Source organism: Mixophyes fleayi, chromosome 4, assembly GCF_038048845.1.
Source record: "Mixophyes fleayi isolate aMixFle1 chromosome 4, aMixFle1.hap1, whole genome shotgun sequence".
Taxonomy (NCBI): Eukaryota; Metazoa; Chordata; class Amphibia; order Anura; family Limnodynastidae; genus Mixophyes; species Mixophyes fleayi.
In genome coordinates, this window is record NC_134405.1 from 147593956 (window position 1) to 147620384 (window position 26429).

The 26429-nt window shown below is 41.0% G+C and overlaps 1 protein-coding gene across 1 annotated transcript in view; it reads left to right on the top strand.

The window, feature by feature from the left end:
* The first annotated feature begins 1170 nt into the window (after nucleotides 1-1170).
* The window catches only part of NET1 (neuroepithelial cell transforming 1), a 41578-nt gene continuing 16319 nt past the window's right edge, over nucleotides 1171-26429 (top strand). The window contains exons 1-3 of the mRNA XM_075208559.1: nucleotides 1171-1386; nucleotides 12633-12699; nucleotides 24657-24716. Of these exons, the coding sequence (XP_075064660.1) occupies nucleotides 1238-1386; nucleotides 12633-12699; nucleotides 24657-24716 (276 nt within the window). The 5' untranslated portion in view covers nucleotides 1171-1237. The remainder of the gene's footprint in view (nucleotides 1387-12632; nucleotides 12700-24656; nucleotides 24717-26429) is intronic.

The window sequence follows — 26429 nt, forward strand, 5'->3', positions numbered from 1 at the left end:
AGTATAAAAAGAATGCAGTGTGTACATAAAGAGTACACAGTCTTGACCTGCCCCATAGATTGGGCAGAACAGTCACCAAAAAAATAAAATAAATAAATCAGGATTTCCCCACTAGACTCCGAACATTTGACAGACTGTCCTACCTGTTCTTGTCACCACCTGTGGCTGCTGGTTTCTTTAGTTGCGGCTTGTCTGGATCCTTGAATTTTGGGGGCCCTATCTGGAAAAAAATGGGTACAAAAAATACCCCTATTTCTCCCACATTCCCTAATCCAACACACTAATCCCTTTTCATATGCGCTCCCTCACAACTGTACCCCACCACACAAGTCTCATAACGTGGAATGAGGGACGATTAATGTGGAAGAAACTGTAATTGTTTTTTTTGGGAGAAATGCAAGTTTTTACTGATATTTTTGCATTGACATGACGTATAAAACAGCTGTCATTCCAGGGCCCCGCCCCATTTCTGACTTCTAAGGCTGCCGGCGGCTGCACACTATGTGCAGGTCCGCTCGGCAGTGACAATGTGCTGCCTAGCTGCTCTGATCAGAGCAGCCGGGCAGCACATTGTCACTGCCGAGCGGACCTGCTGCATATAGTGTGCAGCCGCTGGCAGCAAGCCCCTGCTAGGGGGGACGATTGCCCCGATCGCCTCCCCCCTGGATCCGCCACTGTCATTCCACTGTAATCGTTCGTCATTCCACATGTAAAACATGACCAAGTACCTTAGCAATAAGTGTGTGATAAATATATTTAAAGAAGTATAAGATTTTCTAAAATATACATAAAAATTCAATTTGCTATCATAGTAGTCTATTGGCATTCCTTTTAGCAGACTGAAGCTATCATTCCTTTTAGTACGTCCCGAAAGTTAGGATATAAGAATGGTAATTTAGCTTTGCAAATCCATAACGGCATGTTTATTTGAAAACTGTTAAACATACATTCTTGAATTAATCTCCGTCAACGCCAGTTAAAAAAAAATCCAAAAGTTGTCTTGCCGATATATGTTTTATCCCTTAGACAAAATGGCCGCTTCAGTCATGCAAGATTAAATGACGTACCAGTAAAAAGCATCCTAGGGCTCTGCCTCTTCTCTAGCTCGTCTCCTAGCAACTATGTTCTTGTCATCCAATTGGCTGCTTCCCAGCTTCCGCTCTTTTCAAACTAGCGGCACGGCGGTTGGGTCTGTGACGAACATTCCTGTGTTCTCCGTTTAATAATTGAGCCCACCATGGAGGGGGAGGAGGTAATGGCGCCCCCGGCGGACCCCACTCCACCCACCGAGAATCTAAAGTCCAAAAAAAGAAACGGTCCTAAACGGAAATCCTCCGTCAGTAGCTTGGCAGGTCCGACTACCCCGGAGAAAGGCAGCTCTAGGAGGTAGGCCAACCGAAAGGTTTCACTGTACTGTGACATTGGCGAGATACTTAATTATACTCCTCTAATAGGTCGCTTTACCTTTAATCTACTTGTAGAGATGTGACGGTAGTGTGTGTTATGTTCTTATCTGTTCTTTATCTGCACTTCCCATCGGTCATGTTGTGTCTGCCGCGCTGAGACTGTCACCCAGTGTCATCAGAATGGCCGTTTGGGTGATACTTCCCCGACTAACCCTCTCACTATAATCTCCCAGAGAAGATTTATATAAGTGGGTGTATGTAACTCATTTGACATGTGGTATTTTTTTTATAAAGTATATGAACTTTGCACCCCAGTACCCACTAGTGTTTGCGTGTTTTTAGAGCAAAATTAGCAAATGTCCGTGAGAGTGGGTACGGTGAGACAGAAACGATGGTTTTACGTGCCACACCTGTTTACATGTCTTATACTAGTGATAAAAACACTGGTGACATTCATGTTTGTAATGCCAATGGGTAGGAGAAGGTCTTAAGGTGTAAATAGTGTATTTATTTAGTTTGTCACAGTGAACTTGGTCTATAGACTGGTGTTATAGAACTGTTCATGAAATCAGCATTTTTTTCCCCCAGCTTGATAAAGGAAATGTTATATTTATTGTACTTGAACAGGACATTTGGCTGGCATCCAATCTCTGTTCTTGTTTGTGTGTATATATATGTGTATATATATATATATATATATATATATATATATATATATATATATATATATATATAATGTGTATATATATTAGTGTGTGTTTGTTGACTAATGAAATGAGAAAATGAGATTATCTATCAACACACATTTTTGTTGCATGAGAAAGTTTATTTTTTTATTTATTTCAGTCAATTTGACAACGTTGTGGTAGTCTTCCAATGCTTCAGCTGCAATGCATCTATTAACAGATCAAGTGATCCTCAACAGATCAATTGAAGGTTATGTCTCCCTGCCAGAGTTCAGAGAGAAATTATGTCCCCCTGCTTCCTCAGTAACATCGGGAACGGTTCATAATGATTCCTGAGAATACACAATATTCAACTGACACTGAATTTGAGTCATGAACATGTCAATCGGTGATCCAAAGTTTTGATTTGTTTCTCCAACTGGTGCCCACATGCAACATATAGGGGGTAATTCAATTCCGCCCAAAGTAGCGCATACTTAAACCTATTACTGTTAATTTTAACCCTACTTTCTATTCGCAGCTCAGGGAGCTGCGAGTAAAAACCCGTTGTTGAAATGACCGTATTAACGATAATTACGTGCTCTATTACCGTAATATCAGTAATCATGCGTAGGCGATATTACTTTCGGCAGTAGCGTGGACAATTAAATTATCCCCATTAAGGGGTATTCAATTACAATTCGCGGCTGCGCGCATAAAGTGTCATTACGGTGCTGCAATATCGCGGATTTCTGTGCGCACCCCTATGTTGGCAAACATCAATTACAACATTTTGTAAACTTTTTATTGCTAATCATTTCCAGTTCTGTGTCTGTGTAATTATTCTGGTATAAAATAAGGGAATATGTAGTATAAAACCTGAATGTAAAATTGGAGTTTCACTATATATGTCCCAAACATTGCCGCCGCCCCCCCTTGGTGTGTTTCTAGTGGATTAATTTAACCAGTAGATGGCATATAACAGGACAAAATATGGTCTTAAATATGAGCAACAATCTTCTCTCTCTGACTATAATTTGCAACTGAAATCCAAACTGCCATGGCGTTAAAATAACATTTTAGGTTTCATACACGCATTGTAAAACAAAGCTTGTTAAGAAACATAGAGGCAGACCCCATCGCGTAGCGCGCGTTATTGCCGTTACTATGGTAATTTTAAGTCAGATTTTTGCTTTATCTCCCACCCACTGTAATGGTCACTCACTTTATCTCCTCTTCCATTTCTCTGCGATCTCCAACTTTTCCAGTTCACCATGTTCTCTGACCACAACCTGTACCCGTGGGGCTCTACTTGGTCCTTTGCTCTTCTCACTATATTTCTCCTCTCTTGATGAACTAATCAATTGCTTTGGTCTCCAGTACTTCCTTTCTGTTGATGATGCCAAAATGTACCGCTTCTCTCCTCTTTTGTGCATCTTCCCTCCCTCTAGAGTAGAGGTTCTTAATCCATGGTCCATGAACTTGCATGGGAAAAAAACTTCACAAACTCCTCTCCTCCCTCTGAGACCCTCATCTCTTTGCTTTAGCCTGTCCCTAAAAACCCGTTCACCACCTCCCCCTTTCCAAGGCTACTTTTACCAAGCAAAACCTTCTTGATGCTAGTGACCCTGATTCTTTCTCCTCACTAAACTCCCATCTCCCCACCTTTTCCTGTCCTTTATCTTTACAAAAGCACGCTTACTTCTGCCCTGGACTCTATCACTACTAGCCTTCGTAGATTCATGCCACAGGCCTGGCATTCCAAATGCACCAGATACCTTTAAAATATATATATATTTTTTAAAACAAATGCTCTCATACAACATTGGATGAAGGTGAGCTCTCACCTGGATTTCCTTCATTTCAAATTCATTCTCTTCATCTCTGTACTATCTCTCTCCAAACTGTTCTATTTCAAATCAGTCCTCCAACCGTTGTCTATTTGTTACCTTCCAGTTTTTTCTTTTGCTATCCACTTCACATCCAAAATTAACTCTATCCACCTTGACACTGCCTCCCATCAGACTTCCCCCATAATGCACACCTTGGCCTCTTCCACCCCAGTCTTTGGGGATGAAGTCAAGAGCTCTTCTGCTGTCCTCCTCCACCCCTCCCTTTCAATTTGTCCCTCTCCTCAGGCACCTTCTCTTCATTGAAGCATGCCCTCGTCTTTCCCGTCCTCAAAACCCCCACCTAGACCCTGACTATCTCCAAATACCACCCTATCGCTCCCCTTCTTTGACTCCAAGCTCCTTGAGTAATACCTATAAAGCTGTCTCGCCACCTTCCCTCACTCCCTCATTGAACTACTTCAATCTGTAAACTACCTTCACCAAAGGCCATTAATGACCTTCTTGCTGACAAATTCTAAGGTCGTTTTTTTATTTTTTTTATTTGCTCGTTCTCCTCGGCCTTACTGCTACCTCTGATACTGTGGATCATCCTCTCCTACATAAAAATCCTACACTCCTTTGGAGTACGTGATACTGTCCTCCTAACTTTCCAAGCATTCCTTCTGTCTCTACCCCTGACTCTACCTCCCCCACTTGCTCTACCTGTCGGCATCTCTCAAGGCTCTGTCTTTGGCCCAATCCTCTTCTCTCTGGACACTTCATCCTTTGCTGTTCTCCTCAACTTGTCTGTCATTGGAATAGAGATGGTATTGGAGGACAAAAAAGTCAACTTCTCCTTCCCCTCTCTTGCCTAGAAGTTAACCTCAACTCCTCTTTCATTCTCCACATTTAATCCCTTCCCCAATCTTGCTGCTTCCGCATTCGTAACATCTCAAGGATCCCAGAAACTTTCTCAGCCTGAATGCAACCAATAACGTCATTGACTCACTTGTCATCTCTTGTCTGGACTACTGCAACCTCTTTCTTTTTGGCCTTCCTTCCTCCTGTCTCTCCACTCCAATCTATTCTAAATGCTGCTGCTTATCATTTTTTTTCTTTCCTGCCAACCTGCATCTACCTCTGTTCTCTGCCAGTCCCTACTTTAGTTCCCTTTGCCCTACAGGGTCCAGTTGAAACTCCTTACTTTCACCTATAAAGCCCTTGCACAATACCCCCCCCCCTCCCATTTACATCTCCAAATTCATCTCCCTACCAGCCTTCATTTTGTCAATGTTTGTCACCCCTCGACACATCACCTCCAAAACTTCTCCTATACTGCCCCCCCCCCCTCAACTCTAGGGTTCACTCCTTTTCCTTGTCTGTTGAAGGAATGGATTTTGAGAACCTGTTTCAAAGCCTAGAGAGGGGAAGAAACCAAATGCTCTCCTCCAAACCTGCCTCTAATGCCCAATTACACTGCCCCCCATTTGTCTGCCCAGCCATTCTTGATGTAAACTTCCATGAGCAGTGTCCTCTTTTCATTGTCTATGCTAACAGCACAAATGTCTTCTCGTCTTTTCTCAATTAGTGGCTCTGTTTTCTGTGCCAATCCTGAATAAAGTCTCAACTTGAACTGAAATGCTCCATATTCTGCCCCCCTTCCCATTCCCTCACTGCTCGTGCCTCTTTACTCAAGTTCCAGTGAAAGAGTACATCCCACCTAGCATTGTATTGCTTGCTGGTTTGGCTCCTAACTGGTTTGTATTGTGCTGGTTCGTCTATATTGTGTTGTCCTATTAATGTCATGTACTATTTTACTGTGTGTTTTTAGTTACTGTCACAATATTTGAGCAGCTGTTTACTCTTGCATTTGTTTTGGGTTTTTTTAAGAACATGCTCGGTCTTTATAAAGCAAAACCATATTACGTTCCTTATGGCTTAGTCAAATTAATCAGTGGCTTTCAGAAAGCAAATAACAGCTTTTGGCTGGTGTTCTAAACATTTTCACAATATTTGAGATACATTGAGATTTTTTTTGTTTAAACATAAGCAATTTAATTTCTGGGGATTACTCATACCAAGGTTTGGTGTTTCTTCATTAGTGAGGGTGCATATGTTCCTACTTTAGCTGTGGAAATGTCACTTACATGTGCTCTGAACTGAAAACAATTGATGGGAAATTCATATGGTACTTTCTGAGTTGGAACTGTCCTTTTTTAAAAGAGCTTTGCTTTTTCCCCACGTTAAATGTTATTTAGTTGCTTGACTTGCTACAGGATGACCTAACCCAGTGGTGAAGGAAAGGGGTTTGAGAACCTGTTTCAAGGTCTGGAGAGAGGTGGGCACTTCGTCTCTGGACACAGGTCGCCCCCCCTTCCCCTTTCCATGAGTTTATTAATGTGCAAAATATGGAGCTGAGTGAGAAATATCGAGTTCCACAATATATACAGATAAGCTGTTGATGACTTTTTATGTGGTACGCATTTTATGTATATATTACAAAATATCACGAATACCTAGTTACCGTAATAGGAGATAGAGATATCGATATTTCTCACTATCCCTTGAAAAAGTTCTACACTTCAAGTGTACTAAACACGTTTGTTATTGATGTATTGTTTTTTTTGTTTTGTTTTTGTTTGTTTTTTAACTATTTTGAAAAATAACAATGATGTACAGATAAGAATCAACAATTAGTACATTTGGAGGAACAAAAACAGAGAACAATACATATCATGGGTATATGTCAATGGAGCTGAAAATATTTGAGTAACACATATCAGAGACAACAACAGGTTGTCATTAAACAGACAAGTAAGTATACAATTGTTATCCAGAATAGTCAAGATACTATAACATTTTATAACAATGTAGTGGGGGGGCGGGCACTGGTCGTCACCAAGAAAGAAAGAAAAATAGAACACACTTCCCTTTATCCTCACATTTCCTTACCCTTATCCTTCCCTTACTCATTTTAAGAAGAGATACAAATAAATAAAAAAGGTGCAATAAAAGTTTCAAAAGAGATTACTACCTAGATACTCTGGGAAGGGAGACAGCATCAAGAGACAGGCCACCTATGAGCATAGGGAGTTCTTCTTAGGAGGAAGGATTTGGTACAAGAAGTATGGGGTTATAAGTAAAGCCAAGGAGCCCAAATCTGGTGAAATTTATCATCCTTGTCATGTAGGTGGTATGTAATCTGTTCCATCCGGGCAATAAACCAAATATAGGATCGCAGGGCCGCCATTGTGGGGGGTTGAGCTTGTTTCCAAGACTTGGCTACTAGACATCGCGCAGCAGCAAGGACATGGGAAGCCAGTTTTGCAGACTGTCTATCATCATCAATTAGAGGATAACAGAGAAGAAAAGACCATGGGTCTTTCCGGACAGGGCATGGAAGGAGGGAGGAGAGGAGGGTCCTACTTGATCCCAAAAGGAGGATATTTTAGGGCAGGACCACCAAATATGTAAGAAAGATCCCATCTGGCCACAACTCCGCCAACATAATGGAGATCTAGAGGGGAACATGTTAGTGAGTTTGTCAGGTGTGTAGTACCACCTATAGTATACTTTATATGCGTTCTCCTTCACCAAGGTGGAAATGGAGCTGGTGGCGACTTGATCCCTTATGATTTCCCAATAATCCTCCCACTCCCTCTCATGCCTACCGCCCGGAGATAAAAGTGCATTGAGAATTAAGCTGTAGATAAAGGAGATCGTTCCCCTACCCAAAGGAGAGACATAGGGATTCAAAGGGAGACCTAAGAGGGGGGAGAGGAGCCCCCCCGGGGAGAGAGCCCACAAAGTGTCGTAACTGGAAATACTTGTGGAATTTAGGATGGAGACTTGGATATTTAGGGGGGTATTCAATTGTTAGCGAGATGCGTTAAAATTTCGCATTCGGGAAAAAAAAAACCGCGCTCGTTTCCCCCCCCCCCCCTTAAAAACAAAAAAATAATATAAAAAAGTTTAAATACATGCACCACTATGGTTTTTTTTCTAAAGGGGGAAATTTCCAAAAATTATTATTATACACTTTTTTAAGTACTTTTCTTTTTTAGGTTACTTTTATGAACTTTTACACCTATTTTCTCAGTTTAATGTATATTCTTAACTTAATAATAAAAAAATTTTTTCTTTGAGCAGACCATGGAGGTGCGAGATAAAACAGCATATTCGCCTTTTTCACACTCGCCGTTAAAAAACAATTGAATAGCTTTTTCCGCTAAGGGTTCGCAGCCAGCCTATACTTTAATATTGACAAACGCTTGGAGCACGATAACACCGTTTCGTTAAAAAAAAAAAAAAAAAGATTAGAATTGCGTGAAGTTTTCGCGCTCGAAAATAAGGTAAAATAGCGAAAAAATTACTTTGCACGCTCGAACTTCCAAACTCGCTAACAATTGAATACCCCCCTTAGAGCGTAGATCATCCCAGGAGAAAAAAGGCTTCCTGAAATAAAAGGTCACCGACAAATCGAACTCCCACAGTGACCCAGGGACTATACAAGGCAGAGGAGAGCCCAGGAGGAAAGGCAGGGTTACCCCAAAGAGGTAGAACAGTAAGAGAGGACACCGGTATATTGAGATGGGGCCGGCAGGTCTCCCATATCGTAGCTGAGAATAGTAAGGTAGGACATTGGGAGGTGAGGGTAGATCTAGCTTGTTTTGAGAGACCCCATATACAGGACAAAATTGGAAATCTAAGATAGGCGGATTCGATGTCCGCCCACGACAGTGCCGCAGGGCAAAATCTGGCTCAGATGAGCCGCCCAATAGTAAACGTTCAAATCCGGGAAACCCCTACCCCCACCTCTGGTGGGTCTCTTTAAGAGAGCTAGCTTAATCCTGGGAGACCGGCCGTTCCAGATAAATCTAGAAAGACATTTTTGGATAGATGACAGATCCGAAAGTGGGACTCGAACTGGAAGGGTCTGAAAATAATAGAGAAGCTTAGGAAGGAGGCTCATCTTGACAGAGATGATCCTGCCCAGCCACGAGATGATTAATGAGCGCCAGGAGAACAGTTCAGACCTGATTTTAGCAAAGAGGCCCGGGTAGTTCTCGCGGTAGAGGGAGTCATAGGAGTCGGTAATAAAAATACCTAAGTATTTAATTTTCTTTCTCTGCCACCGAAAGTTAAAACGGGAGGTGAGTACCAGTCCTTCCGGGGAGGGAATATTGAGGAGGGCTTCCGATTTCGTAATATTGATCTTGTAACCCAAAAGGTGCCCATATTGGTGTAAAATGCTAAAGAGTCCAGGAAGCGACTTCCCTGGCTGCAGGAGAGTCAGAAGGACATCATCCGCAAAAAGAGAGCGCTTACTCTCCAGATTCCCCGTTCGCACACCCTGTATGTCCGGACAGGCCCGGATAGAGGCAGCAAGAAGCTCTATGACGAGGGCAAAGAGGAGACAGAGGGCACCCCTGGCGGGTACCATTTGATATGGTGATAAGGTCAGAGGGAGAACTGTTGATCGTGACTCTTGCGGAGGGTCGAGAGTATAAGGCTAGAATACCCGTGAGGAGGTTACCCGAAATCCCAAACGCCAACAAGGCTCGGGACATAAAGCTCCAGGAGATCCTATCAAAAGCCTTCTCTGCGTCAAGGGAGAGAATAATGGCCGGGGCCTTCCTGGTATTAATGAAATGAATCAGATCAACGACTCTCCTGGTATTGTCTCTGGCCTGACGTCCCGGTATAAAGCCAACCTGATCGTAATGTATAAGGGAGGGAAGGACCGAATTTAATCTATTAGCCAAAATTTTAGCATATAATTTGACATCTGTATTAAGCAGGGAGATAGGGCGATAACTAGCGCAGTCATGAACATCTTTACCCTCTTTATGAATGACGGAGACCCGAGCCTCCAAAGAATCCCTAGACCAAGAACCCCAAGTCAGGATTGAGTTGAATAGAGTGTGCAATCGGGGGACCAGAAGCCCAGCAAACCTCTTATAATACATAGCAGTAAAGCCGTCCGGGCCCGGAGCCTTTCCTGATTTCTGAGACTTTAGGGTCTGTTCAATTTCATCTTTAGTAATCTCATCCCCCAGTAGCGTACTAGCCTGTGGAGAGAGTTTCGGAAGCTTAGCAGAAGAAAGAAAAGATTCAATCAACTGCGAGTGTTGTTGGGAGACTAAAGGATCAGACGGTTGGGGAAGGTTATAAAGTTTAGTGTAGTAAGATTGGAACGCAGCACGTATCCGCTGAGGTTCATAGTGTAAACCTCCATCGGAGTCCCTGATAGCCAGGAGGTTCCGGGCCCGCTATCTTAGCTCTAAGTTTGGTGGCCAGCGATCTATCGGCCTTGTCGCCCTTTTCATAATAGCGCTGATTGAGCCACTTCAGTTTATTAGCAACCTGGTGAGATAGTAAGAGATTTAGTTCACCACGGACAGAAGCAATTTCCTGGAGAACCAAGGGATCGGGGTTCAATTTATGGCGTTGCTCTAAATCTCTCAGCGAGTCCGTCAGCCGAATAGTTTCAGCCAGACGGAATGGCTTAGTCCGAGATGCCAAAGCAATAAGATGACCCCGTATTACCGCCTTTATGGGCATCCCAAAGAGTCATAGGAGAGATATCAGGGGTGTCGTTCATCTCAAAATATTCAGAGAGAAGAAAATGCAGGTGAGTAGTAGTTTCTTTATCATGCAGGAGTTATTTGTTAATTCTCCAGGTTGCTCCAGGAGGGCGGTGAGCAAGGGAGGTAAGTACAGCGGAAACAGGGGCATGGTCTGACCAGGTAACAGGGAAGATTTAGGAGGAGCTAAGTTTAAGAGTGAGGTCGTGGCTGAGCAGGATCATGTCAATCCGGGAGTAGGTATTATGGGGAGAAGAGAAGAAGGTATAGTCCCTGGCCAAGGGGTCTAATAATCTCCGTGAGTCATATAAGTTATGGAATTTCAGAAAAGCCTATAAGGCAGCTGTGGTGTGGGCATCTCTCGGGAGAAGAGGAGGGGCCTGAGGAACGATCTATAGTTGGGGCTAAAACAGCATTGAAGTCACCAGCGACAATAAGTTCACCCTGACGGACACGCGCTAACAAAGAACCCAGTTTTTTTAAGAACCTATGCTGGCCGGTGTTGGGTGCATAGAGGTTCACTAGAGTGCAGGGGAGATTATTCAGAGTGCCTATGAGAATCAGAAATCTACCTTCTTTATCTTTATGAGAGTCATGAATTTTCGAAAATTAAATGGTGCGCAAACAGGATTGCTACACCCCGCTTTTTCTGTCTATGTTCACATGCATGAAATGTCAAGGGAAATTTTCTGGAACGAAGCTCGGGGTGGAGATGGTGGACAAAATGAGTTTCTTGTAGGAATATCAAATCTCTAAGAGATTTAAGAGACAAATGGAGTTTATCCCATTTCTGAGGGGAGTTGAGGCCCTTGACATTATAGGAGATAAGGTTAAGGGTCATAGTAAAATCAATGAGGGGAGTGCTAGAGACCAGAAGAGGGAAGAGATGTCAGGGGAGAGGAGACAAAAAGAAGAGTATACAGGAAATGACATGGTAGGTGACGACCAGTGAGGAGAAGGGGGAAAGAACCAAAGGTTAAGGGTACAAGGGGATTGACATAGCGGACCAAAGTCCACTTGTCACAAATGCTGGTAGAGGAAAGGACATGATGGACAAGCCATCAGGGGGACCAGCGTAGAGCCCTAGGCTCTAAGGGGGGTGGTAGAATAAGAGCAACCACAAAAGAAAACGGAGGGCTGGGGGACCCAGAAAGGAAACCCGAGGGACCAATTTAGTGTGTATGACCTATTAAGAGGGAGGGGAGTGGGGAAGGTATAAGGAGATTACTGACCCCTACGGTAGAGGAGGAAAAGGAGTACATGGAAGGAGGAGACAAAGGTAATAATTATCAGCAATAAACATATTATATGAGGTAGGAGATAACTCAATAACACTAGACATATCGTAGTAGGCACATGTGAAGCCACCGAGTGTGGCCCAATAAAAGAGCTATAGAAAGAGAACCAAATAGACAACATAGTAAACGTAAATAGAGCATAGAGACAATTAAGACAAAACATCACAGCTACTTATCGGTGGCGAAAGCAGGAACTGTAGTCTGCGCGTCGTCAGTACCTCGTCTCACCTAGAAGAGGATATAAAGAACAACAACCCGCCTTCTGTTTTTTTTGTTTTAATGTTTTATTTATTTTTTGTTAATGACTGTTCTTCAGATTGATTGTAAGTGTAAACTGTTTTGTCATGAAATGTTGGATAAGTTATTGACACATATTGACCTTTTAGGTTATTTGGCATATCATCATCACCATTTATTTATTTAGCGGCACTGATTCCGCAGCACTGTACAGAGAACTCATTCACATCAGTCCCTGCCCCATTGGAGCTTACAGTCTAAATTCCCTAACATACACACACAGACAGAGAGAGACTAGGGTCAATTTTGATAGCAGCCAATTAATCTACTAGTATATTTTTGGAGTGTGGGAGGAAACCCACGCAAACACAGGGAGAACATACAAACTCCACACAGATAAGCCCATGGTTGGGAATTGAACTCATGACCCCAGGGACTACATGTTTTTGTTTTGGTGTACTATATTTATTCTTTTATCTTATTTTTAATATAAAGTATATAGCATTCATGTCATACAGGTATGAATAGTTATATAAACTATAAGTTTGGTTGGATCATTGATATTTTCCCTGCACAGATTTTTAGTTGTGATTTTTCTTTCTTTCAGACATTCACTTAGAAGAGGAAGCTCTTTCACCTTTCTGACCCCTGGAACACAATGGGATTTTACTCTGGTTAGTACTCTGTGGCTGTAATTGTCTGTGTGTGTGTGTGTGTGTGTATACAAATACTGTTCAATGGTATATTAAAGTTGCATTAATACATTCTTTAGGCAACGATGTTGCCTATAATCATAATAACAGAAGAACCTATAGTGATTTCACTCCTTGTATGTTTGTAAATCCTACCTGAGAATAATTTTCTTTTTATGTGTACTGTAATGGAAACAGCTGCCCCACTACTGAAGGTATACTGCTACAGTCTTAGTTGTCTGTGAAATAAAGAAAATAATTCACTTACCTCTTTCTTTTGAAAGTTTTTCAATCAGACAGATGTAATTTAATACATTTTTCTGTTGAGTGATTTAGCAGATGTGTTTAGTCTTGCATAATGTGGTAAGTTATGTCAATGTCTAGTGCAGCAATACTAGGCATTAGTCAGTTTTTGTAGAACATCTTAATTGGTTTGTGATTTACTTGAAGTTGTGTATGGCAAGTAAAGTGCTATAATATGGGGATCTTTCCTCAAGGACACAGATATCATATAATCTTCTTATTACTGTAATCTTTTCATGTCCATTTTAAAGTGCACATGAAGCCATTATTTGTCCAATAGTGGGGAAACTACTGGAAGGTATTTTAAGGGACGGTATTCAGGATTACTTGGTACGCAATAAAATTATTAGTGGGAATCAACATGGATTTGTGAGGGATAGGTCATGTCAAACTAATCTAATTCGTTTCTACGAGGAAGTTAGTGGGAACTTAGACCAGGGCAGGACAGTAGTTGTGGTCTACTTAGATTTTGCAAAGGCCTTTGATACAGTATCACACAAGAGGTTGGTTTACAAAATAAGGGAACTGGGTCTAGGAATCAAAATTTGTACTTGGATTGAAAACTGGTTAGAAAATAGGGAACAGAGAGTTGTGATAAATGGAACATTTTCTAATTGGTCAAAAGTCTTAAGTGGAGTACCTCAAGGTTCCGTGCTGGGACCACTCCTTTTTAACATATTTATTAATGACCTTGGTGATGGTTTAGAGAGTAAAGTTTCTATTTTTGCAGATGACACTAAACTCTGTAAGGTAATAAAATCGGAGCAAGATGTAGCTTCTTTACAGAGGGACTTAAATAAACTGGAGGATTGGGCGGCCAAATGGAATATGAGGTTTAACACAGATAAATGTAAGGTTATGCATTCAGGGATCAAAAACAAGAACGCAATCTATAAATTAAATGGAATTAATTTAGGAGAATCTATATTGGAAAAGGATTTGGGAGTGCTCGTAGACAGTAGACTTAGCAATAGTGCTCAATGTCAAGCAGCAGCTGCAAGGGCAAACAAAGTATTGGCATGCATAAAAAGGGGCATAGATGCAAGGGAAGACAGTGTAATTTTGTCACTGTATAAATCGTTGGTAAGACCTCATCTTGAATATGCAGTACAGTTCTGGGCACCACTCTATAAAAAAGATAATTTGGAACTAGAAAGGGTTCAGAGAAGGGCGACAAAATTGATAAAGGGTATGGAGTCATTAAGTTATGAGGAAAGGTTAGCCAGTTTAGGCATGTTTACTTTAGAAAAGAGGCGTCTAAGGGGAGATATGATTACTATGTACAAATACATTAGGGGTCAATGCGGAGAGCTTTCATGGGAACTTTTTACCCCAAGGACCATACACAGGACACGTGGTCATCCCCTAAGGTTAGAGGAGAAGAAATTTCACAACCAGCAAAGGAAGGGGTTCTTTACAGTAAGGGCAGTCAAGATATGGAATTCATTGCCAGGGAAGGTTGTGATGGCAGATTCAATAGATATGTTTAAGAAAGGGTTAGACAAATTTTTAGCGGAAAGGTGTATCCAGGGATACGACCGTTAATTTAAAATGAAGGATAGTAGTGGATATAGGGTAAAAATTGGATTGCAATATTGAGTCTGGGGGGATTTTCACAATTGAAACAGATTGGCGGTTGCTTACTCTGGATTAATTTCAAATATAAGTGCAGGATCGCAGGAGATCCAAAATAGGTTGAACTTGATGGACTGGTGTCTTTTTTTCAACCTCATCAACTATGTTACTTAAAAATGTAATAAAACACCCATATTTCCTGCTCAGGTGTTTGTACAGACTTGTGTGTCCTGTCTTTAAATAAATTGTTTACCTTGTTTCATTTGTTGCACAGTGCCTCCGCTTTAGTCTGAGTACTGTAGGGTCTTCGTGGGGTAATGTTCTTGGAATGAGCAACACCAGATGGAGACAAAGGAAGCCTACGCCCCCCCCTACTTGATACCACAGACACACACAAATGAGACAGTAATACACCAGGCTGTTCTTTAAAAGCCACACCAGCACATTTATTGGTGGGTTGTGGGCTTTTAAAGGTTTTTTGTAAATTTTAGATATCAAAAATATATCTTGTTCAGACAATGATTACGGGAAACTTTGCATGCAGTAAATATACTAAGTGCACATCAATTTAAATGCAAACATTTGAAGGGTATATAGAGAACAAAACTAACATCTAACACGCTATTTATACAGGCGTAGCTAGTTCTATAGCGCTAAGAGGTACCAATATAACTATCACTAGCAAACTATATTACACTCTATTACAGTTTCTTTAAGTCAGCTAACGCATATCATAGAAATGCATTTGAATATTAGACAAATATATACATTCATGCAGTCCTTGTTAAAAGGCAGTACAAATACAGATCACCTCTCCTCCTCCACAGGTCAAACAAGCAGCATGGTTGCAAACCGCACAGAGCAATGTCGCAGTTCTCTGTATTCCTCAATATTTACAATGATAATCCCACCCAGTGGCACTTTTTAATCTTGCTCTTCTCCAATAAACAGTTACTTTCTCCAGGCAATTTGATTAAGCAAGCTGCCATGTCTGACTTTCCTCCAATTTGACATTAATGCAGAACTAGAGAACCCAGCGGTAACAGTCTTAAATTAAACTGAAATGTCTAAATTACTTTATTAACAGAATTCAATAACTTTTTTTTGTACATAGATATATACACTACAGTACATGTAGAAATTTTAACAGTGAAGTATAATGAATAAATAACTATATAATCAATCACTATATTAAGGGAACTAAATTTTTTCCTTGTACACAAAAATATATGTATGTCTTCTATCGAAGTTACATTGCTGGGCATGGTCCCTGCAAGATGTGCTGATATATGTGCCTGCACAGTTTCCAGACCACCCAGCAGGTGCACAGGTGTATTGTTGACTGTCTCATTTCCCAGAGAACAATGACAATGCATTGATTTAAATGGCGGGTGAACGTTTTGTGAAAAATCTCAAACTATGCAAAGCAATTACAATGGCAATATTTTTCTGCACATTTACAGACAAAGGCCTTTAATTTGGTATATGATGTGCTCTGCTTAGACAAGGGCATCATATGAATAAGTCACTCATAAACGTTTTACTTATACTATTAATATATAGATACAATTTACATCCCTCTTAGACGTAAGCATACAGTCACTTTAGTATAAGCTGGCTCCTCAACACACAGTTATAGGACTTTCCCACAGATATTAAATAATGCCAAAGAGTGTGGTGCAATTTTCCTCTAGTCCAAGTAGAGTTAGCAAGTAGCCCTTTACAAGATAAACATGGGTTACTTATCCCACTCTACCCTATAAAGTCTTCTCCACTCTCCAGTTGTTTATCTCTCCTTAATCTCTCTGTGTCTCAGACTCCCGTTAATGTCTCTCTGACAGGCCGGCAGGAGAAGTACCTAAAGCGCATGTGCGACTTGCTCGGGTTGCTGGTGCTATGCGCAATCTCAAATGTGTATTTTTGAGCTGAAAAATAAACCGTGTATATATAGTAAATGGAGTGATCATACTTATTCTCAAGGTTATGTTGTTATTCAGGACGCTCCTGGAGTGTCTTCTGTGCTTTACGCTGGATAATAAGTTTAACTGGAAAACCCCAGCGGTACTGAATTTGATTCTCACAAAGCGCTTTAGTAATAGGATGGAACGAGCGGCGTTTAGCTACAGTGGCTGGGGAAAAGTCCGGGAACAATTGCAGATTTTGTAAAACCTCTTCGGATGCCTGTGTTCTGGCTGCCCCGTAGGATCCTTTCCTTGATATGGAAGAAGTGTACCCGTATTGGCGTGTCGCAAGGTGCCGACTCCAGTCCACCCCTCGGTTTCGGCAGTCTATGAATGCGATCTACAAATAGGTCTTGATCAGACGCTTCAGGAAGAAGTTTCTTGAATAAGCTTTTAGCAAAGTCCGGAAGCTCTGAGATTGAAACTCCGGGACACCCCACAGCTTCAGGTTATTTCTCCGGGAGCGATCTTCCACATCAGCCAACTTGTCAGCCATCCCAAAGACATAATTTTCCAATTTCTCATGGGACGTAATAAGAGTCACCTGCGCCTTGACCTCCCGGATCGAGGAGTGTATTTCAGATAGAACATCGGTTTTGAAAGAGTCGAACATTAATTGCATAGATTTAATAGTGACTGGGGCTTCCTGGTTCATTTGTGATAGAACCGAGGCGGATGTAGACTGAATCTGAGCTGGTGAAGTTGCTCTGAATCTCGGTCGTCTGAACCTTTGTGTTTAGGAACCACCCCTGCAGATTGGGAGGACTGAGGTTTGAAGAACTGTACCGCAGAAGGCGTCTTTGTGGATCTGTCTTTTAGTCGCCATCACGAAAGCGAGTCCCAAGTAGCTTGGAGGTGAGGCTAGATGCTTTAGATAGTTTTTAGAAGATTAAGCTGGGGTCTTTTTCGACAGTTAACGTAGTAAGAGGCTAATCAGGCATGATCCTATTATAAACGATACAGGTGATAATAGGCTTAAGGGATCCTGGGTGGGTGATCCATTTCACATTCATGCTTGACACATCTCTATGCACATTGTGCCTGCAGACCTGGCACTTATATATAGAACTTAGATAGTCGTGCAGTCTAAGAACGTAGCAGGATCGTATCCTTTTACTCTCCACACAGGTGGTGACCAGCCCTCACCAGGATGATAATCAACCGCAGACCTGCGACCGACAACGCCCGTTAGGGACCTCAGCGAGGAGCCTCACTCCTATAATATTATTGCGTCAATGGTAGTGGCAATTGTAGCAAGCACTTTAGATGAGGATCAGGCTATCTACCATGAGCTAAATACTGGAGTTGGGAGATGACTTGAATGGTGCCTTGGGGTACTTGGTAGTTTATACCATCGGTGTAGAAAGGGAGGGATGGTACACTGTAATGTCTTTTCAATATCCTCCACGCTGGCACATATGTATGTATATAGCTTCTGAAGCCCTGAATGAATTTCAGGCCACGCAGAGCAGGCTCCCTGCACACCCCCCCCCCCCCCCCCCCCCGTCTTCTGTGCTTTAGTATACAGTTATAGGCAGAATCAACCCCTCTGGATGCCACACATTGAATACACTGCTGTGCCTACATCTCATGTTATATAAACTAGACAGGTTGCTAGCTTGGCCATAAGTTAAAATTGGGCAGTAGAATTCATATTGTGTACTCTTAAAACTACACTACCAACTAGAGAAAGGAACAGCCCCACAGGACAAAACTGCTGCATATAGCAGCCACGGGAGCTGCCACTTGTAACCGGTTTTCTTGTCTGTTCTCTGACCTTTTAATGGTGGCCCATTTTGAGTTTATCTACAGTTTTTTTGGGGTTTTTTTTTATTAATTTTTTTTCATTTTTCTTTTGGCATGGTTTCTTAAAGGTGCATGATGTTGAATATTTTATAAATACATTTGTTTTGTAAATGTTTAAGCAATATTTATTAGTATCCATTTTATCATGTAATATAGTTAACAATGAACAGTCTTCAAAAATATTTTTGGTTTAAAATGGATAATAAAAGATTTATGGGATATCTCACCCATACTACACACGGTCCCATAGATTGTAAGCTTGCGAGCAGGGCCTTCTCACCTCTTTGTCTGTTTTACCCAGTTTGTTTATTAGTTTACTATGTTTGTCCCCAATTGTGAAGCGCTACGGAATATGTTGGCGCTATATAAATAAATGATGATGATGACTTAAGGTTTCTGGATTTTGAGGACCATGCCTAAAACACATCTGAAAATACAAATATTTCCACTGAATGATTTACTTATTTTACTAAATTTCTTAGCTAAGCAGCTCATAGTAACTGTAGAAAAAAAACACTTGATATGACCAAATATTTTTTACATTTTTTTTTTTTCTCTGGTGTTTGGAACTTTCTGGATGACTGGATGTGATTTATTTTTTACAGTTAAAAAAACACGCCCCCAAAACTCAATATAATTTATTGTTTGAGACTTGTCTGAGCAGTTATAAAGGAAATTCAGTCTGGGGAAAAGGATGTCATGGTAGCGAGGTGTTAGAAGGGCACCATTGTACATCCGGATGGGACTTTTGAGGGGCTAGATCTTATAAGGGTGTAATTTAGGATGCCAAAGGGATTTGTATTCCGGCATGTAAATTGAAAATGTGGTCCACATGAATTTTAACCTCTTGTATCAGATCCTGAGCCGACATTGAAATTTCTTGAGATACCTTGCTGAAGTACATCTCAAGCAGACATTCCAGTGATAAGGGAAGATTTGTATTCAATAGGATTGGAGACCAATGCCATTGTATGTAGTTTGTACTGTTTCCACTACAGTGGAGCAGATGTGCACCATCCTGAAAACTTTGAACCATTGCACAGAAGCATTCAAGCCCAAGACATAGAACAGTTATGGAGATAAGGGTGACTTTGACCCAATGAAAAGCTGAAGGGGGGTTTGTGGCTTTGTACCCTAGCTGTCTATGCAGTCTTTAATCAATTAGTGGGAATAATGTGCCACTAGACAAGGTTGCACTGGAGATGGGTAAATAATCTGAGAGGATTCTGTAAAAACATATGGTGCCCAACCCCATGTGCCACAGCATATACTGCCAGTTATCTTTTCTCAGCGTCTGTAGTCAGTATGGCAGACTGTGTGTTTGAGCTTCATTTATAGTTGAAGTAAATTCAGCTAGAAGGTCCAGTTTTGCATATTTTCAAAATTGTTTTTATTTCAGGGGCAGAGGTACGTTCAAAATCTACAGACAGATTTAGAGTTGTGCATTGCAACATGGCTTGCCCAAGTGCAGATTTGCTTGTGCTGAATGAGGCTCATGGTGTATACAGTCTATGGTTTTGGTGGTGGTAGTGGGATAAAGCCATCTTTGTGCAGATTAAGTTTTGTAGTAGTTGCTTTCGTCAGTTTGCTATAATTTTGGCAAAAAAATTGTAGGTCTGTCATGAGCGGAAAGATCGCTCTATACCAGTGGTCAAAGGGGTCCCTGTCTGTCTTTGGGAGGACTGTGATGTGTACTTCCAAACATTGTGCGGAGAAAGAGGGGGGAAGTTACTAGAGATTTCATTAAATGTCTGTAAGATGAGGACGGCTAGTTGTTCTTGACAATTTTGTGATAAGTGATTGTGAATCCATTTTGCCCAGGGCTTTGCCAGAGGGGTTATAAGATATGGCGTTATGTTCATGAAGTGAAAACAGTTGCTCTAGTGACACCTTAACTCTATCTGCTATATGGACTCCTAATATGTTTTGATAGACTTTAGTTATTCCTTCTGTTATATGATGCGTGTGAGCTGAGCTGTCCTTAATAAAATATGTATATAATGGATTTCTGAGGATGAAGTACTTTAACAAGTTGTTCTCAGGTATCCATACAAAGACAATGTTCCAACATTTGCACAAGGCAAACTTCTAGTGTTAAAAGTTTTATTAAGGGCTATCTGGGCTTGTTCTAATTCTTCATGATGACCTTTTCATGCTTGTAGTAAGTTTGAAACGAGCCACATGTTTAGAGTAGGGATGTTTTTTGAGCTTCTCTTTATTAAGGGTATGAATCTAGGTGGCTGCATTTGTACAGCACCATGCTATTGTGCACCTACCATAAAGTAAATGCAGATGTCTCCAGGGTAGTGTTAAAAGAAACATATTTGTATACACAGCAGCAAAGTACCGAATTGACAAGTCTTGGTGGATGAGTTCATTGAAGCACCAGAACCACTACTTTGTTGTGGTTTGGGGGTGAAATGTCAATGATGCAGGGGCATAGTCTGATCAGGTGATATGAATGATTTCTGTGTCTGTTAATAGTGGTATAGGTACTAGTGACTCATAAGGAGTTAATTTATTTGTGAGTAGATGTTGTCTGGGTATTTTGGCGATACATTGCAGGTGTAACGCACAGGGACCATGGCCCCATTTATATAGCCACTTATTCCTTCTTAAAGGGCTTTCACTTACTCCAGCACACTGGTGGGTTTACAGATTAACAGTGCTGAACATCTAATTAAAGATTTTCTTTCATAAAGAGGAAAAACTATGGAGTAATGATGGTTCTGAAAGCTAGGAACTGTCCAACATTGGTCTCTTGTATAAAGGCAACCCTCACTCTTTCAACATGTTGTAAATGAATTACCAGTGATCACTTTTCTCAGGTATATTAATCCCTTCAATATTAAAGTATTGTAGCCTAAAGAGGAAAGTCTCATGATGTTCTCCTTTACGCATTTCCCTGTATTCAGGTCTAAGGTGCCAGCAAAAATAATGTTTTGGAACCCTAACATCTTCTGTGGCTCAAAGGAGCTTTGCGCTGAATTGCATCACCCACTATATGTAATAGTTTTATTTGTGAGTAGTGGGAACTGTGTGCTTCTGTATTGTATCTAAGGGGAAAGGGGTGACTCTGAAATTTTGTGTAAACCCAGGAGCCGTAGGTATTGGCATAGGGCTTGAGGGGGTTGGACAGCATAGAGAGGCGACTGGGATGGGTTAAGACATGCAATAAGCATATTAACAAACAAGTTGGTAAAGAAAACAACACTCAACTCCCTGAGACAGGTTATTCATCATCAACATTTATTTATATAGCACCAGCCAATACCGTAGCGCTTTACAATTGGGAACAAACATTGATAAGACAATAGTGGGTAATACATACAGACAGAGAGGTAAGAGAACCCTGCTCGCAAGCTTACAATCTATAGGACAATGGGAGCTAGGGCATGTGCTACATCATATTGCACAATGAACCAGCCAGACTGCAAAGGTAAAAGTACTGAGTGGGCTGTGTGTGTTGCAATGTTGGTCAGAGGGTTGTTGTCTTGCATTGGCAGTGTAGAGGATGGTAATAGGGTAATCTAGGGAAATTAAGATGGTGGTTGAGGAATATCATAACGTTGTCTGAAGAGGTGGATTTTCAGTGAAGACTAAAGGAAAGTCTTATTGTGCGTGGGAGGGAATTCCACGAAGTGGGTGCAGCTTGTAAAAAATCATGTAACCGAGAATGGGAGGATGTGATGAGAGTGGAGGAGAAACATAGATCTTGTGCAGAACGCAGGTGTCGAGTAGGGAGATATTTTGAGACAAGTGAGGAAATGTATGTCTGTGCAATTTTGTTGATGGCCTTGTATGTTAGTAGAAGAATTTTATATTGGATTCATTGAAATACAGGCAGCCAATGTAGAGACTGACAGCGTGGCTCAGCAGAGGTGGCGTAGTGGTAGCACTTCTGCCTCATAGCACTGGGGTCATGAGTTCAATTCCCGACCATGGCCTTATCTGTGTGGAGTTTGTATGTTCTCCCTGTGTTTGCGTGGGTTTCCTCCGGGTGCTCCGGTTTCCTCCCACACTCCAAAAACATACTGGTAGGTTAATTGGCTGCTATCAAAATTGACCCTAGTCTCTATCTGTCAGACTCATACGGACAGACAGAGAGGGAGACAGTCTGTGAGTGTGTGTCTATAATAGGGAATTTAGACTGTAAGCTCCAATGGGGCAGGGACAGATGTGAATGAGTTCTCTGTACAGCGCTGCGGAATCAGTGGCGCTATATAAATAAATGGTGATGATGATGATGATGATAGTAAGCAAAATCAATCTAGCCGCTGCGTGCAAAATAGATTGTAGGGGTTCAAGTCTGACTTTGGTAGACCAGTAAGGAGGGAATTGCAATAGTTGATGCGGGAGATGATGAGTGCATGAATTAATGTTTTGCAGTGTCTTGTGTCAGATATGTGCATATTCTGGAAATGTTCTTTAGGTGTATGTAACATGATTTAGATATAGAGTTGATGTGGGGAATAAACGACAGTTGTGAATCAAGAATTACACCTAGGCAACGAGCTTGCGGGGTGGGATTTATGATTGTTATCAACAGAAATAGAAATGTCAGGCATTAAGCTGCTGTTTTTGGGTGGGAATATAATTAATTCAGTTTTTGAAAGATTGAGTTGCCGAGAAGACATCCAAGATGAAATGGCAGAAAGACAGTCAGTAACGCGAGACAAGACAGATGGTGAAAGATCAGGAGAGGACAGATAAATTTGTGTATTATCCGCATAGAGATGATACTGATACTGTTATTGCAGGTTATACCTAGGTTAGGTGTTCACCAGCGGAGAGTTGATGGATTCAGCAACTAAAGCTTTGCCCCTTGCCCCTTACCACTTGGCATAACAAAATTAGTAAAAAGCAGCCTGGTAATTACTTTGTCTGTGCTCACCTATGCATACTGTAGGTTGTTGGTGGCGGGGAGTAACCAGTTATATAGTAACATAATTGACTTCTTAAGAGGGGTGGTGGCCTTAATCTGTTAATGCTTTCTGGGCAGCATCTCTGGCAGATGTCTGTGGTTTATTCTCGGACGCTGGACCTTTTCCATTACCCTTTGAGAGAAGGCCAGTGGCTGCAGCAGGGAGTGCATTTTTAACCAATCTAGAAGATTCGACATGAAGGGGGAAACCCTACCTCTATAGCTCTGGTGTTTATTGTATAGTTTATCAATTAGTGGCTTCAATAGGTAGTGTAAGTTGTGCCAAGAAATATCTGGATCCTGTGTGTTGATATTGATCCCTTATCTGACTGATATTAATTTGTAGTGAGGAGAGTCCCTGATGGACAGCGACTTGTGTCTTTTGAGCTCAAGGCTCTGGAAGTCCTGCTTTATTGGGCAGGAACTTCAAATGGTACAGTATTTAGAGCCAGGCCTCAGAGTGGGGAGGTTTCTACTGGTTTTATGGTATCTTTCCTCTGACTGACTGTTCTTTTTGTCTTCCCCCTTCAACTTGGATTTGAATGTCATATTGCTGTATAGCTATTACTTACAGGGGTTCACTGAGCAGAATTAAAATTTTATTTTAAACTTAAATTTTTGTCCTAATTTCTCAGCAGCTTTGGTGGGGAGAGTAGAGATTGTCAGGGCAGAGAAAAGGGTACCAGGGACCAAGAGAGTGGTGTATGAGCACAAGGGAGAGGTTAAAATGTATTAATGAGTATCTACCATTGAAACGTTCTGCCTTCTGTGTCAGTCGCCTTAATTCCTCATCAGTCAGACTCACTCTCCTGTTCCCTAGCAGAGAATCTAATCCTTTTACCCCCAGTCACATATTTTGGCTTTTCTTTTACTGTCCCAGCATCAAAATATATTTCCAAGCAACTCATGACTAGGTTATATAGATGGCAAGGGAAAGGGGGTCTGCTTCTAGGGAAGGAGGCAAAATGGGTAATGGGGAGAGGAAGAGAGACAAAAGGCCATTTAGCAAAGACTCGCTGAATGCTTGCAGATCCACTTTAGTAGAAGCATAACTTTGTAGCTGTGCTAGCTTGGGAAACAGTGTTATGTTTCTGCACTAGTCTGCTGCTTATACAGGATTCTTCAAGCTTCACTGAGGAATTCGATTTTTGTATTTTTGAATTACTTCCCATTAATATATAATAGAAATAATATGTGGGGGTTGTTTTTTTTTTTTTTTTTTTAATATATAGGCCTAAATCAAGAAACATAATGACAAATATGTTTAACAAAAGGCTGTTTGTGCCATTTAACATTGGCTAACTTGTGGTACTGTCAGCTTTATATGGATGACATGTAATATGTGTTTTGTTTTTTTATTCTTTATTTAGAAAAGGAAGCGCAAAGAAAAGGATGATGACTCTTTCAGCCTTTGCAGCTTTGATCTCAAGGTAAGTACATTGCACTGAAGTAGTGACATCTCACATCAAACTGCCAAAATACACAATCACAGCTAAAATTGTCCTAAAGAGTTTGTATGCCTGTGATTTCTTATCACCGGTGTATGTGCATGTATGTATATAAGTGTGTGTGTATACTCTCTCACTCTCCTTACCATTCCATCCATGACCTCCTGTTTCATTTTCTCCCAGTTGGTCCTACTGTCTCTTACCACCCCTCCCTTTTAGATTGTAAGCCCTCGCGAGCAGGGTCTTCTTTACTTATTGACCCACGTCTGTCCACTGTCCCTTGAACGTCCTGTCATGTCTTTTATACTGCACTCTGTGTGAGTCCCCATAGCATTGCTCACACTCATCTGTTACTTAAATGTATTACCACATCTATTTGTTACTTGCTTCTGTATCCGGCACTACAGCATCTGTGGCGCCTTAAAAATAATAAGTGTGGGTATACACGTGTGTGTGTATATGTATGTGTGTGTGTGTGTGTGTATATATGTATATATATATATGTATATATATATATATATATATATATATATATATATATATATATATATATATATTTATTATTGGAAAGGTGCCTCCTGGTGCAGTATTGCCATCTTTTCTGATTTCGTCTGAATAAAAAAAAAAATAATCACATACGATAAAAATAGTGAGATTGTGCTCTTCTTTGTATTGAGGAATAATATCATTCTCGGGTATGTAGAACTGAGGAATAAGACCCACAAAAACACTGAACCATTACATTATAACCTAAAAATAGTAAAGAAACAACACAATGGTGCGATATTGTTTTTCTTCCAAAAACACCCATGCATAACGCAGACGTATTTTCATGAATAAATCCGTTATAGGACTCCCTTTAATTCAGTCCCTTAAATTCTTATGTGTAATTTTACACCGTCTGCAGCACGGTGGCTTAGTGGCTAGCACTTCTGCCTCACAGCACTGGGGTCATGAGTTCGATTCCCGACCATGTCCTTATCTATGTGGAGTTTGTATGTTCTCCCCGTGTTTGCGTGGGTTTCCTCCGGGTGCTCCGCTTTCAGCCCACAATCCAAAAACATACTAGTAGGTTAATTGGCTGCTATCAAATTGACCCTAGTCTGTGTTTCTGTCTGTGTATGCTAGGGAATTTAGACTGTAAGCTCCAATGGGGCAGGGACTGATGTGAGTGCATTCTCTGTACAGCGCTGCGGAATTAGTGGTGGTGTATAAATAGATGATGATGATGAACATAAAATTCTTAAACACCAGAGCTATATCAAAGATGAGCACATCGCCATAAAATGAATCATCCGGGAGTCTTCTCCAATGAATAAATGTATATAAACTCCATAAACAAACATATAAGAAAATATCATAGTGTGATATGCTTAAATGTTTATTCTTACCAAAAAAATACTACGAACATCAAATCAACTTTAAATTACCACTTATCTGGTCCTCAAAACTAATAACCAACGTGTTTAGTCCACTTGAAGTGTAGGACTTTTTCAGGGGATAGAGAGAGATATCGATATCGCTATCTCCTATTACAGTAACTAGGTATTCGTGATATTTTGTAATATATACATAAAATGCGTACCGCATAAAAAGTCATCAACAGCTTATCTGTATATATTGTGGAACTCGATATTTCTCACTCGGCTCCATATTTTGCACATTAATGAATTCATGGGGAGGGGGACGACGACA